General features: G+C 35.0%; 1 protein-coding gene across 3 annotated transcripts in view; it reads left to right on the plus strand.

The window, feature by feature from the left end:
- The window catches only part of RAB11FIP3 (RAB11 family interacting protein 3), a 155,071-nt gene that overhangs the window by 119,944 nt on the left and 8,745 nt on the right, over positions 1-26,382 (plus strand). For all 3 annotated transcript variants that reach the window (XM_031945704.1, XM_023497766.2, XM_031945705.1), the window contains 4 exons: positions 3,958-4,051; positions 11,728-11,831; positions 18,933-19,073; positions 23,414-23,495. In XM_031945704.1, the coding sequence (XP_031801564.1) occupies positions 3,958-4,051; positions 11,728-11,831; positions 18,933-19,073; positions 23,414-23,495 (421 nt within the window). The remainder of the gene's footprint in view (positions 1-3,957; positions 4,052-11,727; positions 11,832-18,932; positions 19,074-23,413; positions 23,496-26,382) is intronic.

Below are 26,382 nucleotides of genomic sequence, written 5' to 3' on the forward strand. Positions count from 1 at the left end.
GAATGTAGCTTAATGGTGTTTCTTTCCTTTGACTATCTGTCGTGGTCTATCATGTTTGATTTAATTTTACTTCATAATGAACAATAAGATCTACATAGACTCCCCTTACTATAACATACAGCAGGGGCAACTGATTTTTTTTTTTAATTTTAGAACTCTATTATTGTACTATTGAGACTATATATCATTTTAATTTTAAAATTAATATCATTAGGATTTTTTTAAATTAGGCATCACCTTTCTAATAATCTCTCCAGGGAAATTTCCTGGAATTTAGGGTAGTTATACTAACATAGAAACAAATAATCATAGATTTTCATGTTGAGAGTAATTTCATTTGGATGTTAACATTCCTTCAGCATTCCTAAGATAGTTACTCAGTTTAGAGGTGATTATTCAAACTATGTGTTTCATTTAAATCAGTTAATGGAATAACATCAAAAATTTAATTCTTACTTTTAAGAACAACTTTTGAAGTAAATAGGAAACTTTTCTGTGGGTATAAGAGACAATAAAGAATAGTAAAAAGAATTGATATTTGAAAACTATCTGAAAACTTTTATTTTGTCCATATCTTCAACCTTCACTTTTTCCCTATTACTACCCACCAGTGACTCCTTTTCACCTGAAATGTCCACAAATAGTAAGATTGAAATGAAGTAATAGTTATTTAAGTTTTGTTCTCTACCTCTTGTGAAAAAAATGTTAATGAATCAATAAAAATATGGTTAGTAGGAAAGAGAAATAACCAGGGCCTAGATGATCCATAGAGTGATTTATTTATGGGGAAACTAATTCAGAGTACATGATGAAGGTGGAATTCAGTCCACTGTACTACACTGCCTCCCAGTTGTAGATGAAGAATAAATAAAATATAAAGTTAATAAAAGAACAAAAGTTCTTATTGCATGTATCAAAGATCAGAGGTATATTTTTTTATTTTCAAGAATATTAACTTTTAAAAAAGAAAAATTATTTGATGTAATTTTCAGTAAAGCAATTGTAAATGTAAAGTTCTTTTTCCTTTGTCTTCTCTGATCCCTAGGGACCAGAACATAGATTGGATTAAAAAAAAAAAATCCAACACCACCAAGTGATTGTAAACTTGATAAACAACTTTATCCAAGTAAATCCTAAAGAAAAAAATTTCAATTTAAGATTAGTTCTGTCCTAATCTCATACTGGCAGCTCAGTTTTCACTGCTCAGCTGCTATCTGTCTCCTCAGAATCTAGAGGTTGCCCTGTGGGATTAAGGAATTATTTTTCTTTTGCTATAGTATACAATCTCTAAACAGTATGCTTTCCCTCACTGATTATTACTTAATATTGGTCAATCATATTTAATTTTTTTTAGAAAAGGGTGTTTTGTTTAAGTCTTATAGAATGAACTCTTGGTACAAAATTTCCCCCCTTTCCCCAAGTCTATGACACACTTTCTCACTAGTATATACAGAACTTATGACAAAGGATAAATGGTTAACTTAACTCGGATTCTACAAGTTTTTCTGGTATCCTCAAAATGTTCCTTTAGATATAAAGTAACATTTCTGGGATCACCATTAAAGAACCTATGTCTTTCTTTTTTGAGTCCAGTCTGTTATTGTTGTCTAGCAGTACTTTGGGACTGCTAGAATGCCTGGGGAAAATATTCTAACTCCAAAATTCATAAACTGCTACTCTGGTCAAGGGAGAGGGAAGAGACTGAGGATAAGGTGTTTCTTCCTCCATCCTGCTAATATTTTCTTCCTTTTCTTGGTTAGGGGCTTTTACCGTTAAGCTTCTAGAAACTTGAATTCCTTTGGTTCTAAATTACTAAGAGAGTACTCATCAGATCCAAATATACTTCTATGCAACATCACTCCAGTTCATCCAATGGCTTTTAAGGATATCTAAATTGATCAAGGACCTTTTTTTTTAGACTAAGGTCTAATGGCTATGATTAATTCAATCAAGCAACATTCCCTCTTAGTGAGGATATCAGGGCAGGGTATATTGTTGATTATTGTAAATTGGATGAGATAATTTTGAGGTCTGTGGTTTTCCTTTTATAAGGAAACTTCTTTAAAAATTAGATTGTTGGGGCAGCTAGGTGGTGCAGAGCACCAGCCCTGAAGAAGGACTTGAGTTCAAATTTGAACTCACTTAACACTTTCTAGTTGTGTGACCCTAGGCAAATCACTTAACCCTAATTGCCTTAGCAAAAAAAAAAAAAAAAAATTAAAAAGTTAGATGTTGTAACATGGTTTATGATAATCATAAGATTTAAAATTGAAAGGAATCTTAGAGATCATATAGACTAACAATTGGGAAGTGTCTGAACATAGGAATGCAGTAGAATACTATAGCAATTTAAGCAGTGATGTATATGTAGCGTTCATATACTGCTTCAAGACTTGAATAAGTAATGCAGAGTAAAGAAAAAGACAAAAGAACAATAGAGATCACTACAACAAAGGAAAAAAGGCATCTCTAAGACGTCATAAAGCTTGGGTCAAATGCAACAGTGGCAGCACCATATTTTTGAAGTTATAGGTACATATCTTTTCTTTTTTATGAATACTTAATCCTTAAATATTTTAGGGGAATATACTTTGTAAGGAGATTTGGACGGTGTTCGGAAGTGTTTATGTCCCCCAAAAAAGTATCAATAAATTAATTTTTTTTAGTATCAATAAATTAAAAGAGAAACATAAGACACAATCTGTGCACTCGAAGAATTTTGCTATCTAATAGAGGATACTGGTGTAAAAGCATGGAGATGGAAAGTGGGATAAAAGGTTATATGTGAGGAGCAGCAAGGTCACATAGAGAGTATCAGAAACAAGATTTGAATCTAGCTTCTCTGAATCTAGTGTTCTTTTTTTTGTATCACACTACTTTCCAATCAGAATTTCTTTATAGCAACCTTACACAGTGTTAGAAAACTATTCCCTACCAGACTCTTCCCTAAGTCTTGATTCCAAGACAATGAAAAATCATGAAATCTTCCTATTGTGATAGAGTAAGAAATCTGTTAAAGAAAAAATAGCTTGCTAAATTCTAAATTAAACCTCATTAGAATTATATTTCATTATGTCATAATTTCATTCTTGCTGGCTTCCTTTATAAACTGTTAGTCTCTGGGACTTTTTGAAATCTCCTCTCCCCAAATCTAGGATGCATGTCAAACAATGTCTAACTTTCTTCTTCTCTGTAACACATTTTAAGATGGACTATTCACTCATTCCTCCACCCTTAAGAAGGTACAATATATGACCTGCAGAAATGATGAGCTGGAACTTACATAGACTGAATAGTAATGGAGCTGGGATTGCAGCCAAAGTCAATCACAATTCCAGTATTTTCCTGATAGATTACACTATCTCATACATTACATGACCATAGCTTTGTGTAAATAAAACTGTTTTGTAAAATTGGTTAACCTCCCTCTAGCATTCCTACTGAGGTGTAAATATTACTTTTTCAAATAGGCAACTTGACAAATATATTAAGGATAAATTTAAATGATAAGGTTGTGTACAAAGTACCATAAGCTTAAATTAATGTTTTACTAGTTGGAGGAGTAATTTCATAATATAAAATGCGTGTTATTTTTTTTTTAATTACACCTGAGCACAAAGTTCTTTTATCCCATCAATCTGACAGAACAAGTTGGAGGAATAAGAACTTCATATTCCAAAGGTTGCTAGAAAGGTTGTACAGGATGATATGTTAATGAGAAAGTTCATTTTCTCTTTTATACACTTTGGGGAAAGAGTTTAGTCCGAAGAAAATGCTTCGTCTCTGAATGAGCTGGAAAAATTCTGGGAAATAACCCCTATCTGTTTTTTCTCCATTTAATAATAATTAGGGAAATCTAATGCTTAAGAAGTTATTTATTCAAGTAGCATCTGTATTTTCCATCTTTCTAATGAATAAGTATTTCCTTTGGTTTGGTTTGGTTTTTTCTTATTATAGACATCTCCATCAGACGGGGACCTTGACTGTTGAAGCTATGGAAGAACCTTCTAGGGATCCTATGGACTGTACAGATGAGGACATTGCTGACAAGGTAATTACTGCTCCTGGATGTTTGTTTTCATCAGAAGACCAGCATTTGAGAGAAACCTGGAGTAAAACTTGAAATGTCTATGTTCATAGAAATTGCATGTTCTGTTATCTCATAATTTAAGGTTTAAATATCTAATTGCATTGAAACACTGACTTTATGCTCAGTTTATCTACTTCTGTCCATATAGACCATTCAGACAGGTATTTAGTAAATAGTAAGAAAGTATAAGAAGGTATAGTGAATGATAGGAGCAGCAGGATGGTGCTGTAGATAGCATCAGGCCTGGAGTCAGGAAGATCTGAGTTCAAATTTGACCTCAGACATTTGCCAACAATGTGACTCTGGGAAAATCACTTAATCCTTATTTGCCTTGGTTCCTCATCTGTAAAATGGGAATGTGCTGAGGAAGGAAATGGCAAACCATTCCAGTATCTTTGCCAAGAAAATCCCATGGACTTGGTCACCAAGAATCAGATGTGGCTGAACAAGTGAGGTGATGCTTTAGGATGGTGCACTCACAACCCACATTATCTTGAAATGTGTGCTCGTAGTGCGCGACTTAATGTAATACATTCCTTCAAAGTCTCTTCTCTTTTTCATCAAGCACCCAGCTTTCCTGTAGTAGAAAAGAGGCACAGAGATGAGGGGGAGCTCAGTAGCAAGGGCAGCAGGAGCCAGGAGCAGGCTGAGGAAGGCTGAGCCTAAAGGGCCAGATTCCAGGAAGTGGGGTGAGTTATGAAGCCACACAGTCTGTGACTTTGGACAAGTCACTGAACTGCTGTAGGGTTCAACTAGATGTTATGGGATCTTTTCTAGCTCTAAATAAATGTCTTGATACTACAACCAGACTGACTTTTTATCAGGACATTAGGTTAAGAGAGCTTCTCCCCATCCTGTGGCCTCTGGGTCTCTGAGAAAGGGAGCAACAGGACTAGAGCTTTTTCCAAATGATTCAAGTCTCCTTACTTACTGATGCCACAAATCTTTTAGCATCTCTGAACCTCACTTGCTTTCTTTGTAAAATTAGAATAATAATAGCATCTTTCACAGAGTTGTTGTGAGGATCCATTGAGATATCATATGTCATTCACTTTGCTAGCCTTAAAACGCATATATAAATGTGAGCTATTTTTATTCTGTTCACAGTTTAGTTTAAAATCCTAAGCAAATTAAAGCTTGAAGAAGATGACTTATCTTTGGTAACCCTCAATGCCCTGTGTGTGCCACATACACGCACTCTCACGCACACATATACACACACCCCAAATTCAGGAGTCCAGTGCTTTCTACCTGTTTTCTGATTGCTGTGAACTTGCTACTCCTGTGCTTCACTCAAATGTGCCTTCCACTAGGGTCTCCTTCCCCAAAAGTACTTATGCCTCCCCTCAAAATGCCCATTTTTCAGTGAAGCAGATCATAGTTATTAAAAAGGAAGCAAGATATGGTGGAAGGAACACTGGATTTGTTAGAGCTGGAAAGTATCCCAAAGTTCATCCAGTCCACATATATCAAACTTGGACTGCAGAGTTAGTTTCTGTTGAGTTGGACACCTCTCCTCTTGTCCAGGCCTTTCATTTTTTAATGAAGTACAATTCAAAGTCATGAAGTGATTTGATCAAGATTGTATAGCTAGTTAACAGCAGACCCAGTGTTGGAACCAGGGCATCTCACTCACTGTTCAGTGTCCTTTGTACCATCTCATTGCAATGTTCTATAGCAGTACAATGTTTCTCTTTAAAGGTAGCTATTCTTTAAAATGTGGTCTAGTACCTTTCTGTTTTTAGCAGTACAAAGTGTTAACATATTGTTCTGATTTTGCATATTACATTTTAAAAATTAAGCTTAGATAAAATGATATTACTCTTGTATTTTATATACTTAATGAAGCTTAATTTAAGTGTTTTTTCCCTATTCCCATTTTTACAACCTTTTTTTTTCTTTTTAAATCAAATAACTTATAATGGTTAAAGAAACTTAATCATTGCTCTGCCCATTCCTAATAATTGTGTTGTCACATTTTTCAGTAGTGCATTGTGAAGGAAATTATAACCATTGTGTAAAAAAGAAATATTTGTTTTTGAAGGATAATGACAGAAGTGAAGCAGAGCTCTTTCCTTAGCCTTGTTCTGTTTGTCATTTTAGGAGGAAGAGATAATGAGCTTATCAGGTTTATAGATGACATTACAACCGTCTGAAACCTTGACAGATAGGATTAAGAAAATAGGTTTTATGTTATGTTACAGATTTGATATTCAAAAATATTTTGTCAACTTGAAATAGTGGATTGAAACTAACAAAATGGAACTTAATAGGATAATCATTCGGTTCATCAATGAGCATTTATTAATCATCTGCTCTGACCAGGTATTCTGCTAGATACAAATACAATAAATGAAACAATGCCTATTCATAGGAAAAGCAAAGTCCTTCACTTGGATTGAAGCTTCAGTTGGACAAGTTGAGGTGGGGAAGCTGTGGCTTAAAACCATTTCATGTGAAAAAAGAAAAATCTAACAGAAAATTCAGAAACAGAATGGGCTGCCTTGGGAGGTCATAGCTTCCCTTTGACTAGGTAGATTATTGTAGGAAGGATTCTTATTTAGGTATGGGTTGAACCCTTGGAGTTACTATAGCCAGTTTGTAAGATTTGATTATTAAATTACTATTCAGAGTTTGATTTAAGTTAAACTTAAAAGTGTGTCATGGATACTTTTTTTTTTCCTTCCAGAGAGCCCATTGTTAGATACTTTCTAGCACACTGTTCCATGGACCACCTATCTCTTAAAGCCCCCTTCGATGCTAGATTCTCCAGTGAAGGAAGGAAAATAGAGGAGAAAGGAAACATTGTATGAATTCTTTCCTAGATACACAGTACTAATTTTCCTGTGTAATTTAATATTTATCAGTTTAAGTTTAAAGAGTTTATAACCCTTTTATAGACCAGTTACATTACTTAAAGTTAGTATAAGTAGATCTAAAATTTTAACTCAAAAAGAGTTTTGTCATAGAGGTCTCACTGGAATAAGAGAAGTGAAAATGAAAATAATTCTGATGTTTCATCTCTCCTCAAATTTGCAATGATAAAAGATGGAAATAATCATTTTTATTGTGATTATGGAAAGATACACTGTTGTTATATGCTGATATTAGATTAATATAATTGATACATTGTGATAGAGTTGTGAATTGGGCCTAGTAGGGTTGTAAATTGATCTGACATTTTGTGTAAAGAAATGTGCAATTAAGCTTAAAAAAAAAAAGACTAAAAATAACCATATCCTTTGATCCAGAGATCCTTCTAGGGAAAAAAAAAGCCCTAAGGAAATCAAGGACAGAAAGTCTTGTATACAATAATAATCCTAATAATAGAAATAGTAATAATAATAATAATAATATATTGCTTTAAAGTTTACAAAGTGGTTTATATAAAATCTCATTTTATATTTACAATCACGCTGTGAGATAGTTACTATTATTATTTCTATTGTATAGATTAAGAAACTAAGGCTAAGAGAAGCTAATATTCATAACAGCCTTTATGTGGCAGAAAATTTTTAGAAACAAAGCAGATGCTTATCAACTGGGGAATGAATAAACCAACTGGGGTACATTCATATATGAAGAAGTTGGAGGAGGAAAAGAAGGTGAAGAGTCAGAGGAACATATGTCTTAAATGAGTTAATGCAGTAACCTAAGCCAGGAAAAAACATACACATTGACAGCAATGTAAATAGAGCAGTAACAACAACAAAAACAGGAAGCTGAATGTTATATAATTATAATGACCAAGCTTGACCTGAGAAAGAGAAAATTCACCCCCCTTAACTTCATTGCCAAGGTGTGAGACTGTGGACGTGGAATAGAGCATATGCTGTCAGCCATAATCTATTTGTTGATGAGTTTTGCTAAACAGCTTTTTCTCCCTTTTTTTTTTTTTTAAAGTTTTTGTTAGAAAGCATAGATTATTGTGTGACAGGAAAAGGTTATACTTGTAAATGAATATGATTTTAAAACAAAAGATATCAATAAGAATAAAATTTAAAATTTTATAAAGGAAATAGCACTGGATTGAGAGGTAAGAGATGAGTCTAGCCCCAGCTCTTCAATTATTTATCTGTATGGTGCAGCACATGGTACTTGGTCCCCTTTGAAACTCGGTTTTCTCATCCATAAAGTCAAAGAATGTAGTGGATGATCTCTAAAGTTCTATCCAGCTTTAATAGCCTAAAATAATCTCTTTCAATCTCTTCTTCTTAGACTAAAAATTTTAAGAATAATAATCATAGCTTTGTATAATAGTATAAGGTTGGAAATGCTTTCTTTAAATAGGAAAGCTTATAATCCTAAAAAGAAAAAAGATATTTTCTTCAGAGCAATACTCTGAAATAGTAAAGACAAAGTATTATATCATTTCACAGTTGAAGAAACTGAAATTAGGAAGCTTGCCCATGATCACAACACAGCCTTCTTAATGCTCAAGTCCACTGCTCTTTCTACTTCACCATGACAATCTGCTTTCACATGTATATGCAAGTCAAAAAAATGTTAATTTGTAGATGAAATACATTATTTCTTATGAAATTATCATTTTAAAACTTTTAATTCAAAAAGATAGCCATGGTAAATCTGAAATGATCAAATAGTTATAGTAATAATAATAGTAATAACATTTCATGTTTTATGAAGCACTTTATTAAATAATCCTGTGAAATAAACAGTGGAAAAGTCTCATTTTATAGATGAAGTAACTTGAGGAAGTTCAAAATAGTACAGTGGCTTGCCCTTGGGCATATGGTTATTAAAGGCTAGAGTTTTGACTAGAACTCTAGTCTTATAATTCCAAATCAGAGCTTTTTCACTGATACCATGCTACTTATTTAATAAAGCTAATGGTGAGCTATAGTTGGCTTATACTAGCTTTTAAACTGGTCTTTAATTTTTGATGCATATATTTACACTTTGGAAATCTGTAAATATTACAAATTAGGAACTGAATTATTGTTTTGTTGATTATCTAAACCTAAGAAGATGATGGAAAAAATACTAATAATGTATATTAAACTTAAAAGTGGCTCATATATACATTTTCCCCCAGGAAAGCTATTTGTTAAACTTTTACCAACACTCATGCTAAGAGAATGCAGTATATGATATGCACTACCATAGTATTTGGGTGTTTGAAAAGAACTCTTATGTTAAAATATGAAACTAGCATAGTGTATGCACTCTGGAAAAAAAAAAAAAGAAGTTGATGCAAATATAAAACAAAAATCACCCACCCTTCCAGATAAATGGTCAAAGCCTATGAATAGATTATTTCAAAAGAAGAAACTCAAGCTATTAACATATGGAGAAAATGCTTTAAATTACTAATAAGAGAAATGTAATTTTTTGTTTTACTTTATAATATTTTTATGATTTAGTTGATAAGGAACTGCCAACTTTTTAAAAATATATATGCATTGATACATTTTGTTTTTATATTATTTAAATTATCCTTTTATTCCTTTGCTTCTCCTAAATCTCTTCCCAAAGAGCCACCCCTTATAAGAAAAAGGTTTTTAAATGGAGGAAGAGAAAAAAAATCAGCAAAACCAGTAACTACATTGAAAAGTTTGACATTGTATGTAGTGTTTCACGCCCCCATTTACCTCCATGGATCCCCATCTTTGCAAAGAAGTGGGTAGAGGTATCATCTTCTCATATCTCTTTGTGAGGACTAAACTTTATCAATATAATCTCACAGATTCAATCGTGACACTTTTATAGATGTTGTTTCTTTTTACATTGTTGTAGTCATTCTGTATTCTCCTTGTTCTTACTTCACTTTGCATCAGTTCATATAGATATTTGTAAGCTTCTCTGTATTTATCACTTTCTCTAAGGTCTTATAGCACAGTAATATTCCATTTCATTCACATAGTACAATTTGTTACAAATTTCTTAATTAATAGGCCTTTGTTTCCAGTTCTTTAAATATTTTGGAATATATGGAACCTCCCTTTTTGGTTTTTTACCTATTTAGGGTATATGCCTAGCAATGGAATCTCTGGGTCGAGTTTATTTCATTTAATTTTTAAAATTTATTTTATTCGTAGTTTATTTGATCATGTATTAGATCAAAAATCCTTTATCAGACATGTTTGACATAAAGATTTTTATTTCTCAGTCAACTACTCCTCTTCTTAGTTGAATGCATTAATTTTATTTGTTCAAAAGCTTTTCAGTTTCATTTAATCAAGATTATCTAATTCATCATTTATAATGACCTCTATTTATTGTTTGGTTAAAAGATTATCCTCTATCAGAAATGCATTTTAAAACAACTCTAAATTTATATTTCAACACATTAAATTTGAAAAAATGACAAAAGTCAAGAATAGTAAATCTAATGGCTATGAGAAGACTGACATACAAGTATATTTTTTTTCATATGATGAGAAATGGCTTTAATTTCTTCATCTGAGAATTATCTCTTTATAACCTTTGACCATTTATCAACAATTTGAAGTTTTGGAATAAAGTCATTAGACTTTTTTGATATGCTTTTATACCCTTTAGATGCCTTTATACCCTTTTTTATACTCTTTGAAACAATGATTCCACTGCTAAGCATATCCTTCAAAAAGGCAGAAAATAAAAAAACCCACCAAGTAGTAGAATATCCAAAGCAGGACTTCTCATACTACCCAAAAGACTAGAAACAAATCCATTGTTCAACAAATTGGTTGTAAATGGCTAAACAAATTATTTCATTTGCATGGAACAGAATCCTGTTATACTATAAAAAATAGTAAATATGAGAATTCCAGTGAAACACAGAAAGGCTTATAAATTAATACCAAGTGAAGTAGCAGAATCAAGATATTATACATGGTTACTACAGTAATACAAAGAACAACACTTATGGGAAATTGAACTTGGATTAATTGTAGTGACCAGATTTGATCCTAAAGAATAGAATCCCAAACTGCTTCCCTTGCTGGAGAGCAAGAGACCTGTAAGAGCAGAATGTTGCATGTCCTGGCAAGGGGTATCATTTAGGTCCTTTCTTTTTATTTAACATTTCTCTTTTAAATGGGAGTAAAAGGATATACATATTGTGAAAATGATTATGGTGGAAAAAATAAAAGGCATTGTTAAAATTTTATACAAAGAATAGAGGAGAAGAAACTCAGAAATTCTTTGTTAAATTTTTTTTTTACATTCATTAAAAAAATTTTTTTTGGAGAGGCAGTTGAAGTTACGTGACTTGCCCAGAGTCACACAGCTAGTAAATATTGTGTCTGAGACCTCATTTGAACTCAGGTCCTCCTGACTTAAAACCTGGGGTTCTATGGCACCATCTAGCCACTCTGTTTACATTCAGTTTTTAAAATTTTGAGTTCTTGAGCCTCTCTCCCAATTATTGAAAAGACAAGCAGTTACATGTTAGATGAGGGACTCAGCAAGAAAAAAAAGCAAAGAGTATAGCTGATAGACTAAATTGTGTTAGGTATTGAAATTAGTTATTGCTGTGGGAACCTGAATCTAAGACAAAAGGATTGGATACTTTGGTTTTATGGTTCACTGTGGATATTAATTTCTGTGCTCTACTTTTTTTTTTAAAGTTCTCTTGTGAATAGGCTCTGTTTTACTCTTCACCTCACATTACTCTTATGCCTCTTGTTGCAAAGGTAATCTTCTTGGAGAAGAGAGTGACAGAACTAGAGAAGGATACAGCAGCAAATGGAGAGCAACATAGCCGATTAAAACAAGAAAACCTACAGTTAGTACACAGGTAAGTCTGGTTTGATTTTGTGGATGGGAACAATACTATTGGTAGTAGTGAGAAGGTGGAGTTCACTGTGGAAACTTCAGAACAATTATTAAAATATCTAGACTGGTCTTGGTATCAGTCTTGGAGAGACCCTGTTGTTTATACTACTTTCGCATCTAATCCCAAACTTTTGCAGATGCAGAGAAACCTTTCTGGGGCCACTTCATTTTTTATAGAGCGTTTAATACAAGAAAGTCTTGTAAATTGAGAAAAGCCCTTTATTGATCTATAGATTATGAGAAAATTTTTATGATATTAAAGGATTAAGCTTGGTTGGGCAATACCCTTTTTTAAACAAAGCAATTGGGGTTAAGTGATTTGCCTAGGGTCACATAACTAGTAAGTATTGATAGTCTGGGGCTGGATTTGAATTCTACTGACTTCAGAGCTGGTATTCTATGCATTGTGCCATCTAGCTGCTCCTATCAGTCAATATCTTTTGAGCAATGTAGGTCTGTAGCTTGCAAGTCAGCAAATATTCAGTACAGTTATAATGATTATCTTATTCAGTGTCTTCATTTTTACAGATGAGGGAACTAAGGTTCAAAGAGATGAAGGCTAGATCTAGCAAAAATGAGAAGTGTATATAAGTATGTATAATAGGGGTAGTTCCTGAGGAATTTTATATGAATGATATAAACAGAAAATATTATGAATATAAATACTAGAAGGGCAATCATTTCTGGTTGGGCCCAGAAAGTGTCATAGAAAATTCTTGAGGTCAAGAGTTCTCTCACTTTTGTCTTTGTATCCCCAGTGCCTAACAATGACTTCTAAAATGCTTGCCATTTGATTGTCTTATCTCGAGCGTTGAGTAGCTAAGATTTCATTGGGCAAAGATTATGGGGAAGATATTCTTGGTGAAGGAAATACCTATCTCTATGTCTTTCATCATTGAAGTATAAGGTTTGTGTAAGAAACAACAAGTAAATGAGATTTGCTGGACTGAGAGTTCACATGAGAAAAGAAAAAAAACAAAACAAAACATTGATAAAGCCAAAGATAAATTGTAGAGGCTAAAGAATTTAGACTTTGTTTTAAGTAGGAGAGAGACATGGGAGTGATATTATGAAAGCAATGTCTTAGCGAAAATATTCTGCCATTAGTGTGCAATTTAGATTGGCCTGAGAAGAGATTGGAACTGGGGAGATAAGACTGCTCATGACAGCAGTTCACTCATAAGACTAAATTTTAAACTATAGTTGACGATTGCCCCAACTGGAAGGTGTTCTTTCTATCATTTTCATGTACCCCATAACTACTTCTGACATCCCATCAATACAGAATTCCTATATAGAATCCTGACATGAATGATTTGAATTTATAACTTATAACTTTATTACTACTTAGTTGTCACCCTTAGTGAGGAAAAATTAATTTCATATGAAAAATTACAGCATAGAATCATCGAATAAAATTTAAAAAAATAAGACTTTGCATATGTCAGGAAAAACTTTAAGTTAATAGAAGTGATTGGTATCATTGAGAGATTGGAGAGTTTTATAAGGAGAATAGTAGAACACCAATACCAAGATAGGTCAGATTTTAGGATAAGTTGGAAGAGTCTATGAGTCAAAAGATTTGTTTACTTTCTTTATTGCTTTATACATGAGTCTATCATGTGTAAATGGGATCTGTTTTAAACAACCATGATGCGTAAAAATATTTTTTTACCCTTACATTTATATAGAGAATATTTCCTTTATTATATCTCTCCTCAACTCACACTCACAATTTGGATTCCCAGGAGGGACAACTGCTACCTCTGGTTCTAGGGATAGTCTGGTGGTCGACAATCCCAAAATGATAGCTCATGAGCCCCTACCAAAGAGCTTTTTCTTTAACAGCCAGTAGAAACAATTAACTCAAACTCAAACATTTGCTAAAATGGCATAATAAGAGCATTAGTTACAAAACATTGTCTTCCACAAACCCAGGATGCACTGTTTAACAAATGCATAGTTTAAGTGAAAAGAGCTGGAACAAATCTAAGGTATCCCACACCTCCAATGTTGTAGAATCTCAGGGTCCTTTCTTTCCTTGTGGTGCTCTCTTGCTCTTCCTCTTTTTAGAGCACCATTTTTATTGGATGAGTCACTCATCAGAGTTCCCTAGACTTACTTCTTTCTGCATTTTAAATCCCAACTCCTGGGGCTGATTCTTTCTTCAAAGCATAATTGGCTCTTTTCTCCGCTGCCAAAGGTTATACTTCTGCCTTGAATTCTGCCTCTTTGAACTGTTCGGTTCTGCACACATATATTGTATCTAGGATATACTGTGCCATATTTAACATGTATAGGACTGCTTGCCATTTGGGGGAGGGGTTGGAGGGAAGGAGGGGAAAAATTGGAACAGAAGTGAGTGCAAGGGATAATGTTGTAAAAAATCACCCTGGCATGGGTTCTGTCAATAAAAAGTTATTAAAAAAAAAAAAAAAGAATTCTGCCTCTTTGTTACTCTCTCCCCAGAGAGGGTGGATTTCTGTATCTCTGTACTTTTTATTGGACATAGTATCTCTAACTGAACAAGCTGCAAGATTCTATGGCTAATTATGGGTGTGAAGAAGAGAGAAAATCCTTTGCCCTCTATTACCATTCTTCTCTTTCATAGAGGCATAAGGATCACACTACACAAAGCTGTTCTCTGTCTCAAACTTCTTATAGGAGCAGTAAAGGGCAAGCCTAGAACTCTAAACCTTTTCCATGTCAATATAGGATGCTACCACCCAGTACTTTCTCTAGCATCTTATCTATTTGAGACAAAACTTACTCCACTTTCTTCCTTCCTCCCTTTACCTTCTTCAGGTGAAGTATCCATTTTATCCATCGGATTGCCTCCGCTATCATCCTTACTCTACTGGCCCTTTCCCTTCTACCTACAAACATACCCCTGTGTCCATTATTCTTAAAAAAAAAAAAAGTCTTCATCTGATTCTACAATCCTTGCTAGTTATTGTCCTATATCCCTGATCTTTTTTTTAGTTAGATTTCTTGAGAACCATCTCCATGAAGTGCTTCCACTTCTCTCCTCTCAGTAGTCAACTCTTTGCCATCTTGCCTCCAATCTCAGCATTCACCTGGAACTTCCCTCTCCACAATTGCCACTGATATAATTGACAAATCTATTTTTTCAATCCTTATCCTTCTTGTATTCTCTGTAGCATTTGACCTTGTTTATCATCTTTTTCTCTTGGATCCTCTATTCTCTCTATAGTTTCATGATACTGCTCTCTTTTTGATTCTCTTGTCAGACCACTCCTCAGTTTCCTTTGTTGAGTCTTCATCCATGTCACACCCAGTAATTGGATATGTCCCTCAAGGCTCTGTTCTGGATACTTTTCTCTTTTCCCTTCATATTACTTCACTTAGTGATTTCATCAGTTCTGATATACATAGTTATTATTTCTATATACCCAATTCTAGCCAATCTCTATCCTGTCCTGAGTAACATTTCTGCCTTTTGGATATTTTGAATTGGATATTTCATAGCTATTTCAAATTTAAAACATCTAAAACAGAATGAATTATTTTCCTCCTCTCTCTCAATTTTCTGTAACCATAGATGGTATCATCTACTCTCCTCTAGACTATTGTATTAAGTTTCTTCTATTTGGTCTCAGCTTCAACTAATTGTTCCCCCAATCAGTTGCAGTCATTTTCCTAAAGCATAAGTTTAACTATGCCACCTTTCTCTCCCTCTTGTCTCCTTCTTTCCCTTTTTCCCTCCTCTCCCTCCTTTTTCCTTCCTTTTTTCCCTCTCTCCTCTCTATGTCTCTGTCTTTGTCTCTCTTCCTGTCTCTGTCTCTCTTTCTCTCACATACATCAAATATATTTTGCTGGGGTTTAAAACTTAATAACCTAGTTCCTTCTTGCCTTTCCAGTTTTCTTATACCTCACATCCTTCCATATACTCTATTAGCACAGCTATCCCAACCCACTTAATATTCTTCACACACAACATGGCATCATCTAACTTCACATCTTTCTCTGGTTTTCATCAAGGCTCTTGTCCAGTTTTTCATTCTGAAATCCTATATTATATTGCCCATTCTTTTCTAGTTGCTAATTTATTGTCTTTCTTCCTGAAGCTACCTTCTACTTATCTTTGTGTATATTGTGTGTAACTAGCTAATTCTCTTATATCTTCATTGCTTATTTAGTTCGGTGCCTGGCATGTAGTAAAGCAGTGAGTAAAGCATTAAGCTGACTGATTTGTAACTCATACAAAGTTGATGTACACAGAGCTTTTCAAGAGCATGACCATGGAACAAACTGATCTGCTCATTCATTAGCATTTTAAGTGCTTTTAACCAGAACTTTAGAAACTGATTGCTATCAATCTCTCTGTAGTTTGGAAGTATTCCCTATCTAGAACAGTGCACTATATTGAATCCCTTGGGAAATTGCCCCCCAAAAAACCATTTTCTTTATGCTCTCCCCAAAGAGTATATTATTTAGTGATTATAAGTATGAGGATTCACCCATTCAAATTCAGTTGCTTCCATAACAAATGAGGTTTTAGGAAAACTTCATTTTTCTTTGCAAGATTATCATGGAACCACTTATATCTTCCCACAAATATTTTTTCCCTTAGTGTCTGATTTCAGGTCAATTTGTTCTTCAGTCATTGGAGAATTGGAATGCATCATACTATTATTGATATATGAATGTACTATTTCAAGAAATTTTTAAAAAAATTTTTCATCCCTCTGACCTAGTTCTCCCTTCCATCTCACACTCTGTTATATCCCTTAGTGGAGAACATTGTAGATGCACATTGCAGATTATGGTTCAGGAAACCATGTACATAAACAGCTAAGCAAAGGCATTCTTTGAAAAGGAAGAATAAGAATAGTGGTGACAGACTATTTTCCCCAACAGCCTCAGTCCTGGACACACCGAGTTCACAGAGGATGGGTACTTAAATAAAGAACACATGTGGCTCCCACCTCTGGAGCTACCCCTGATGTCCTCAAACTCTTCCCATTCACAGCCTCTTCTAGAACCTGCTCCCTTGGATCTTGACAAGAGACTGCTGGGGAAGGAGGAGGAGAGAAAAAGTAGGAGTGGTTGCTTCACTGGTACTGGCTTCTACTTTTTTTGTAACTTGACTCTGAAGCTAGACTCTTTCAGACTGAGTACGGACATATTTCCTATGGCAATATGCTTCTGATGGAGAATGCTATGGTTAGTGAAGGAGAGAGAAAAAAGCAATCCCTAAGAAATACACACACACAAAAGCTGAAGGGCAGAGCTTCAAAAACTTTCCTCAAGAGCTGAGTTCTTCCTACAAAGCTAGCTCTTTTTTTTCTTCTTCTTTTGGACTGATTCTACAACTCATTTTCCTTGCTCTTAAGGAGTCTGACTAGTCCTTAGTCTTTGTCAGTCCTTAGTCAATTTTCCTAATCCTTTCATGTATAGATGAGTCAGTCAGAGTCTTAAAGGATGATGTTCTTACATCCTGTTAATTTTATTCTAATGGGTTGGAAGGGTAGCAGACATAATTGATTGGGCTTTCCTAACCTATCCCTTGTTACAAGTGCTTGTTTTCTTTCCCTTCTATAGAGAAAAATTAACTCAAGCTCAGAAGAGAATCTAGGGTTATGAGTCTCAAAGCCTGTTAACAATCTTGTTAGAACCCAGTTAAGATAATATACAACTTTGGAATTCTAGCTAGAGGAACTCCTGTCAAGCAATCAAGCATCCATTTAGCAACTATTCTATGTCATGTACTATACCACAGGAGATACCAACACAAAATCAAAACAGCTCCTGCCTTCAAGGAGTTTATCTTCTCCTAGGGCAACAACATATACTCACGTTTGTAAGTACAAAATATTTATGAAAGAGTAAGGCAGAACAACTAGAGTAATTAAGAAAGGTCTTATGGAAGTTGGTAGCTGAGTTGAGCTTTGAAGGAGACTGGAATTCTATCAGGCAGAGGTGTCTGGACAGAGCACAGAGGCAGGAGCCCTAGCATTAGAAGGGAGGGGTAGCAGGAAGGTCAACATTGCTCTAATGTTCAATACATCAAGGGATAGAATCATGCAGTGACCTGAACACATAGGCTAGAACCACATTATAAAGGGTTTTAAATATCAGTTTGTGGGGTTTGTTTTTTATATCATAGAAACAGAGCCACTGGAGCTTTTTGCGGAGGCAGTGTGGTCCAAGTGGTACTTTAGGAATATCATGTTGGCAGCTCTGGGAGGGAAGGTATGGAGATGAAAGAGATTAAGTCAATAGGATATCAGAAAGTTCTTATAATAATAGTCTGAATTAGGATGTTTCTGGTGTGAATAGAGAATATGGGAAGGATATGAACCATATTGTGAAAGAAGAATTTATTAGACTTTCCAACTAAATGGAGGTCATGGAAAAGGAAGAATCACAAATAATTCGGAGGTTATGAACCCCCAATGACTGAAATGTAATGACCTTTGATTTTCAGAGAGCTCTCTCTCTGCTTCAGAAAAAATTATTTATGAAATTGTATTTTTTAGTCAAAAGTGGTTTTTTTTTTAACATGTCTAGGCACAGGATTTGTTATAGCACAATTGCTTTTTAAAATCAAAATAAAATCACAGAAAAACGGTTTGGTGTCTTTGTTTTTAAAGAGCCCGAATGACTAGAAGATTAGTGACAAATATTCTTATCAGAAACTGGAGTTAACAAGAAAAGATAATGAATTCTGCTTTAAGAGTATTTGGTCATTGATTTTTTTATTATATTTTCCAAATCACAGTACTGGACTCTTATTTTTTGTATCATCCTCATTTTGATTTTGAACTGAAGCACTTGAAAACATAGCTTCCAATCTGCTTAAGAAAAGCCTTGGAAGCCCATCAAATCCAAAAGAAGTTATATATTGTTTTCATTTATCTTAAATGCTCTTTGCCACAAGCTGTTTTGAATTATAATGGTTTCTCTTTGACAAGGTAAATATTTCCTTCTGAGTTCCTGGTATAGAGAAAAGGATAAGGAAACAAGTTCTGTAAAAGCCAGGGGAACTAAAATGAGATTTTTGAGAAATGTTGATCTTCTCTCCTCTCTGTTTCTAAAGAGCCAATGCCCTTGAGGAGCAGTTAAAGGAGCAAGAATTGAGAGCTGATGAGATGATCCTTGAAGAAATCAGAAAGCAGAAGGAACTCCTGTGCAAGATGGAGAGAGAAAAAAGTATTGAGATTGAGAATCTTCAAGCCAGGTATAGCATGACAAAAACTAAGAGTTTTGATAGTAAGAGTTGAAACATAAATCAGATCTGTATAACAAAAGATCTTAGTTCAGTGTATGAATTACCTTGAAGTTCTCTATATGCCTTTCAATACAACCATTTAATTGGGATTCTTCACTAAAATCTTTTAATTTTATTTAAATAAAAGAGTAGGACCCTAAAATTTGCATTCATGGTTACCCTTCCCATCTTGATGAATTTTTTTCCAACACATGAAGGGATTTCTTCCTGTGAATTGAAATAGCCTCAGGACATTTGCAAATGATTTTATTTTTGCAGTTTTATAGAAAAGGAATTGATAAGGTTTAGATTTAGGGAACCAAGATGAGATTAGGGTTTCTGGTGATCAGGGAGTTAAATGATAAGGTCTAGTGGCAGATTTGAGGTTCAGGGAAATAAATGGAGAGGTTTGGCTCCCCTGCACCCCCTTAGGATTCGGCGCAAGGCTAGGGAGTTTTGGGGACTCCCTTCTGGCGGCGCAAAGATTCTCTGTAAAGAAATTTACAGACCCGAAAACCTCCATTGATAAAAGGGTTTACTATGGGGATTGGAAATAAGGTTAAAGTCTGCTTTGGGAAATAGGTGAAGGTAAAGAGAGGATAACATTGGAAAAGAATATTATTCCAGTGGGCAGAGGTTTCCTTGGCATAGCCTAGCAGGGTATAGTATGGCATGTTTGGAACCTCTGGAAAGAGAGGGTTTTAGTTTGGCTCTTTTATAATGGGAGCTTCAGCTGAAAGGAACTCCTGAGTGGAATCCCAAGTTGGTTCCTTGCTAGGTTTCAGCTTGAGCTGGAATTTGAATTGAATTCAGTGAGTTTCAGGACAGGGCGGGGTCCCTCACTGAAGCAGAGTTGAAGGAGATTTTCTCCTTTAAGGATTTTTAGAGTTTCGGGGTCCCCTCTTCAGAATTGTCAACTGAGAGTTATGACTGAGAATCATTGTAAAATATAGAAGGGAGAGAGCAATTTAAAATGTGTTTGACTAAGTCTGCTTCACTAAAGGACAATGATGATTTGTGCTTAAACGATCTTATGTGAGTCTGGGTTAATCAGGAAGATAGTGTACTCAACCTTTGGCCTTTATCCCTGGTGTCAAATTCTCAAGTCAAGTTTCCCAGGCCCCTGTGTTAGTCTCCCCTGAGAAGCAGTGTTTCTTATAAGAAATACAATTAAGAAAACAACAAGGAACAGCTTTATTTCTGTAACTGTGCAAATACGAAACTCCAAATATGCCTTTTTCTAAAAATGTCAAATAGCATTTTATTTTTTGATAGTCTCCACATGAATATGATTTCATAAAAAGGAATATACCATCTGAGTTATAGGAGCTAGGTTCCAAGGTTGACCACATTTTGCTATTCTCTACATATATTGTGTTGATTTGCATCTTTTTCAAATCCTATCACTAGAGATATAAAAATAAAAACAAAGGGATTTGAGTAAGGAAGTACCTTTTGTCTGTAATCAAAACTGTCCAATTTATAGTGTTCATACTGTTGAGGTGTGAGAAATGAGTGAGAGAAACCCTAATAGCAATGGAGTCCCCACGCCCTGTGTCACAGGTTTTTGCTAAAGAATTCACAGTCCCAATCTGCAGGCAAGGTTTTTGGCAAAAAATGGGTTTATTACACTGAGAACAACTTCACAGAGGGCCAGATCCTGAAAGGAATTAGCAAAGGTTTGGGGTACAGTCTAATTATATTAAGTCTCTATGTTTTGAAACTAGGGAGCCATTAGGGACTAATTTCCAATTCAATAAAGGGTGATGATGGTGATTATGCCCCAGGTCAAGATCTCCAATTGAATTGTAGGTGGAGATCACTATGGGAGTTTCCCCTAGGAACAGGAGGGTGGAGCCCCTCCCAAAGGTCGGGAGGGTTTGAGATTTTAAGGTTTGTCTAACACAGGTCCACCCGCCCAAAAAAAGATCAGGGGGACACAGTTTACATCAGTACCATATTATCAGAGTTAAAACTTGTATCCTTCCTTCTGTTAGCAGTCAGTAAACTACAAAAATAAAAAGCAACACTTGCCATCAATAGAAATCATACTTTCAATCAGTTTGTATAACTCTTGTCAGGGAATGTACTCTATAGGAGAGGGGATTGTCTGGTTGCTTGTTGGGAAGTGTCTGTTGTACCAAAACAAAATATATCGATAACTTTTTTTATTTTTAATTTAAAAAATTTTAAATTTAAATTAAAAAAAATTATATCAATAACTTTTTAAAATAATTCAGTTTGGAGACTGATACAAGTCAGTGATCTGTCATTATTAAGAAAAAGAGCATCCCTATGCATTTGAATTGGAAAGCTTACCACTGAGGATTCAACAAAAGTCTCTCTTCAAACAATGTTTACATACCCCTTGGTGCTAATTTTTTTGCTTTTCCCTCAGCCTTCTGATTATTTCTGATTTGAATACTTAATATATTTTGATCCCTGTGAATTGTGATTGTCTTTGTGTAACTAATGCTATCTATATTGCCTTAATATGTTTCCTGTGGCTGCAAACCAAGTATGGGATCACAAAAAGACCTTTTATTGAGCACCACATTACTTAGTAATTCATATAGCCATGAAAAAGATTTCACATTAAAAAATAAAAACAAAAAAGGCAGGGGGATAGTCTTTTTACACTGTTGGAAACCTAAAAACTTGCTTTTCTATGTTTATGAATTGGGTTAAGGGGTGGAAGATGTGGGAGGAAGTGAAGGAGAAAGGGGCAGCAGAAGACTATCCTAAATCTCAAAGGAGAATTTATAGATCCAGTTGGAACTTCTTAAGATAATGACTTGAGTAACAGCCTCCAAACATGTTCTTCAGATGCCTTCAGTAAAGATAAAGCCATTTATGAAAGTGTTCAGATCAGCATAGGGTCAGTAGTACTGAAGAGGTTCTGGGTTGTGTCCCCAAATGATGAGGTTCAGCGCAGGGCAGAGAGTTGTGGGAATCTTTAGTCAGTGCAGAGGTCCTTCGTAAAGGAATTTATGAACCTGAAAAGCAAGACTGGAAAAAAGAAGCTTATTATTGGCATTGGGAAGTCAGCCTTTGCTAGAAAGATTGAATTCCTTGGTGGCAGGTCCTGACAGAGAAGTAAAGCTTCTAGTGGAGGAGTCGTGGCAGAGAGAGAGAGAGAGAGAGAGAGAGAGAGAGAGAGAGAGAGAGAGAGATAATGTTTCTAGCAGAGAAATCCTGACAGAGAGGTAAATAAGGTCTTGTAAGGGAAATAGGTGAGAAAGATAAAGAAGGGATAATGCCAAAAGAGAATATCATTTCAGCGGGCAGAGAGTTGCAGCTGAGCAAGCTACTTTAGGCCTTCTGCAAGGAGTGAGCACTGAGTTGCCTTTTTTTGTAATTGAAACCTTGGCTAGAAGTTAAAGGCAGCTCTTGGTGGGGGCTGGGAGTAGTTTGAGCTGGAATCAGAATAGAAAATCTTGAAATTGAATGAGTCTCTGGACTAATTTCCAACTTAACAGGGTTAGGAGTGGTCCTGGACTCAACCAGTCCCACCTAGATAACAGAATGAAACCACTTCATCTTGATTCCCTGGGGCGGGTCTTTCAGGGGAAAGCTTAGCATTCCCACCCCCCATCCCCACCCCAAAGTCAGAGAAAGAGAGAGAGAGAGAGAGTGAGTTTCAATTCTCCCCTCATCAGTACCCTGGTCTCACTTTTTTCTGTTAGTTGCCAAGAATTTTGACTTACAGACTGTAGCTCTTTTGTAAATTTAAAGCAAAAAAACAGAGAGGAAAATATATTTATTTTCATATTAGAGTTTGTAAAACATGTAGAGGTCCACATAGCTTTATGCCATGGTAATGATGAGGTTTGGTGCAGAACAAAGAGTTGTGGGAACCCTTTTTGGCGGCACAGATCCTTTGTAAATGAATTTACAAACCCAAAAAATTAAACTGGCCAAAGAAGTTTATTATTGGCATTGGAAAGGAAGGCCAAAGAAAAAAGAAATAGGAAGGGCCAAAAGCAGAAATCATGCCAAGGAACCTTTCTCTCTCTCTCTCCTTGGCATAGCTGCCTGTGAGGACATTCTCTTTTCAACGTTCACTCCTCTTTATCTCTTTGTCGGGATTTCTCTGCTATGAACTTTACCTTACCTCTGAGGAAGTCAGCCTTCCTCCATCAATAGTGGCTATAATTTGTTGAGGGAACAAGAATTCTGAATTCTGGAGTATATTATGTTCCAAGACCAATGAAAACCTCTCTGAAAGAGCTATGTTCCTGAGGCTTTTGTCAGAAACTTCTATTGGTAACCACATGATGAAATTCTAACCCTGTGCTATTCTCTACCAGATTACAGCAACTGGATGATGAAAACAGTGAGCTGAGATCTTGTACCCCATGTTTGAAGGCCAATATTGAGAGACTAGAAGAGGTAAGGAATATTCAGCATGGACTTCCTCATTCATGTTTCTCTTAAGCCCAGGAACAGATTCTTTCCTTGCCTAAGGAAGTTAGTTTGAAAGTGGTACTTCACATTCTTCTGATACAACAATGACTTAGCCTCATTCATCTACTCAGCAAGTGATCAAATGCCAGGCACTGTGAAAAATACAAAACCAAAATGGAATTGTCCCTGTCTTCAGGAAATATTCATTCATTGAAAGAAATAGCATGAATTATGGTGCTGATACCCAAATCAAGAAGAACCAAAACAGAGAAAGAAAATTACAAACCAATATTACTGCAAACATTTTAAATAAAATATTACCAAATAGATTACAACTTTTCAATGAGATATATACATATTCAATGAGATACACTATGATCAAATAGGATTTATATCAGGAATGCAAGGCTGGTTCAATATAAAGAAAACTATTGTCATTGACCATATCAATAACAAAATTAACACAAATCCTGTGATAATCTCAGTAGATGCAGAAAAAGCTTTTGACAAAGTATTGCACCCATTCCTATTAAAAACACTAGAGAGCATAGGAATAAATGTAGTTTTCCTTAAAATGATAAGCAGCATCTATGTAAAATCATCAGCAAGCATTATTTGTAATGGAGAGAAGCTAGATACATTCCCAATAAGATCAGGAGTGAAACAAGGATACCTGTTATCACCACTGTTATTCAATATTGTGCTAGAAATATTGGCTCTAGCAATAAGAAAAGAAAAAGAAATTAAAGGAATTAGAATAGTCAATGAGGAGATAAAATTATTAGTCTTTACAGATGATATGATAGTAAACTTAGAGAATCGTAGACAATCATCCAAAAATCTACTTGAAACAATTAACAGCTTTAGCAAAGTTGCAGGATAGAAAATAAACCCACACAAATCATCAGCCTTTCTATATGTTCCTATATAGAACATATAGACAGTAGCAAGAGATAGAAAAAGAAACTCCATTTAAAAGTAGAAAAACTGTAGACAAAATAAAATATTTGAGTATCTATCTGCCAAGACAAACTCAGGAACTATATGAACACAATTACAAAACATTTTTCACACAGTCAGATCTAAACAATTGAAAAAATATCAGTTGCTCCTGGTTAGGCCAAGCTAATACAATAATGACAATTCCACCTAAACTAGTCTTCTTGTTCAGTGCCATACCAATCAAACTCCCAAAAAATTATTTTATAGAGTTAAAAAAAATTAATAAAAAAATTCATCTGGAAGACAAAAAGGTCAGGAATACCAAGGGAATTAATGAGAAACATTATGTAGAGAGGGCATAAATAGAAAATATATACAAAATAAATGCAAAGTAATTTTGGGAGACAGGAGGATGCTAGCAACTGGAGAGAACAAGATAGAGTTTGTGTAATAAGTTGGCACCTAAGTTGAATTTTGAAAGGAATTCAGGGTTCTAAAAGCCAGAAATAAGGAGGAAATTCTTGTCAGATATGGGGCATAGCCTATAAAAAAGCATGGATCTAGGAGATGGAATATCATGTATAAGGCTAGAACACAGAGTGGGTGATAGGAGAGTGCTACACAGTAATCTTGCAAAGTAGGCTGGACTTCTATTTTGTTCCAGTGGCAATAGGAAGCCTCTGGAGTTTTTGGAGCAAGGAAGCAACATGTATTTTAAAAATTTCAATTTAGCTGATGTGTGAAGGATGAAATGAGGATGGAAAAACTCAGATCAGTGAAACAAGGGAGCAAAGGATACAATTATGGACAGTATGTGGTTGAATTTTTTACAGTGGTAGGTAAGGGATTACTTTGGGTAAAACTCATTTGGAAGTAAGTACTTTAAGCTCCCAGAATATACTCTGTTTATAGGACTTCCCTCTCACCTCTGCTACAGCCAAAGGGCACAGACTTTGGGGTAGAAGCAATGATTAAGTTCTGTACATTGAGAGGTACTAAATAATGGATCCCCATGAAAAGGTTCTACTAGCTAAACAGCTTCCTCATACCTATTTGTTTTGTAGCTAATGTTGCCTGGGCTAAATCACTCCTTTGGTTTAATCATGGAGCAGATGGTTTGAGCCCAATAGAAGCCAGGGAGCTTCACACAGAGAATCTTTTTTTGTTTGGGAGCTATAGGTACCTCCTTAATTCAGACCAGATGTGTCACTAATTCATGTTCTTGGTCAGAAGCGTAGATAAGTGTACTTTGATACAAACCAAAATCTGTTCCATTTCTTTTGGGATCCTCAGTTTACGCTATTTCACTTCTGAGAAATGGAGTAAAGTCCTGCCATCTCATGATATACTTTAACAATAAAAGGGCTTACATTAGGCATTGCTTTTGAAAACAAATTAGTAATGTGAAATTCTTATCCCCATTTCACCCACCCTCTTAAAAGTTATTATAAATAATTATATTCATCATCAATAGCATTTAGATTCCATCTAAAGCAGGTTATCTTGCTTTCTGGGAATCTTCAGCTACACACACACAAATATGTACATCATGGACAAATTAATGAATGATATAGTATATAGTGAAAGTGAAGAAGACACGATATGTTAGTGCTATTTTATTTATATAATGCTTCTCCTAGAAAGGTTGCGCCTTTACCAGGCAAATATTAGCCTATCTATGAGCAAAAATTCAAGAAATGTTTATGTTTCTATATGCAAAGCACTGTACTAGATGCTAAGGATAAAAAGATAAATATGGATTCTACATTCGAATGTCTATAAAAGGAAGAATGAGATAATTGTAAGATAGAATTGTAAGATAATCGTAAGAATTGTAACCAAAGTGATGTGAAAAATGTGAGGAAAGAGAAAGCCATTTCATCAATTCAGAGCAGAGGGCAAGGGGAGGCTTTATGAAGCAAGTGGCACT

This window comes from Sarcophilus harrisii, chromosome 1 (assembly GCF_902635505.1).
Source record: "Sarcophilus harrisii chromosome 1, mSarHar1.11, whole genome shotgun sequence".
Classification (NCBI taxonomy): Eukaryota; Metazoa; Chordata; class Mammalia; order Dasyuromorphia; family Dasyuridae; genus Sarcophilus; species Sarcophilus harrisii.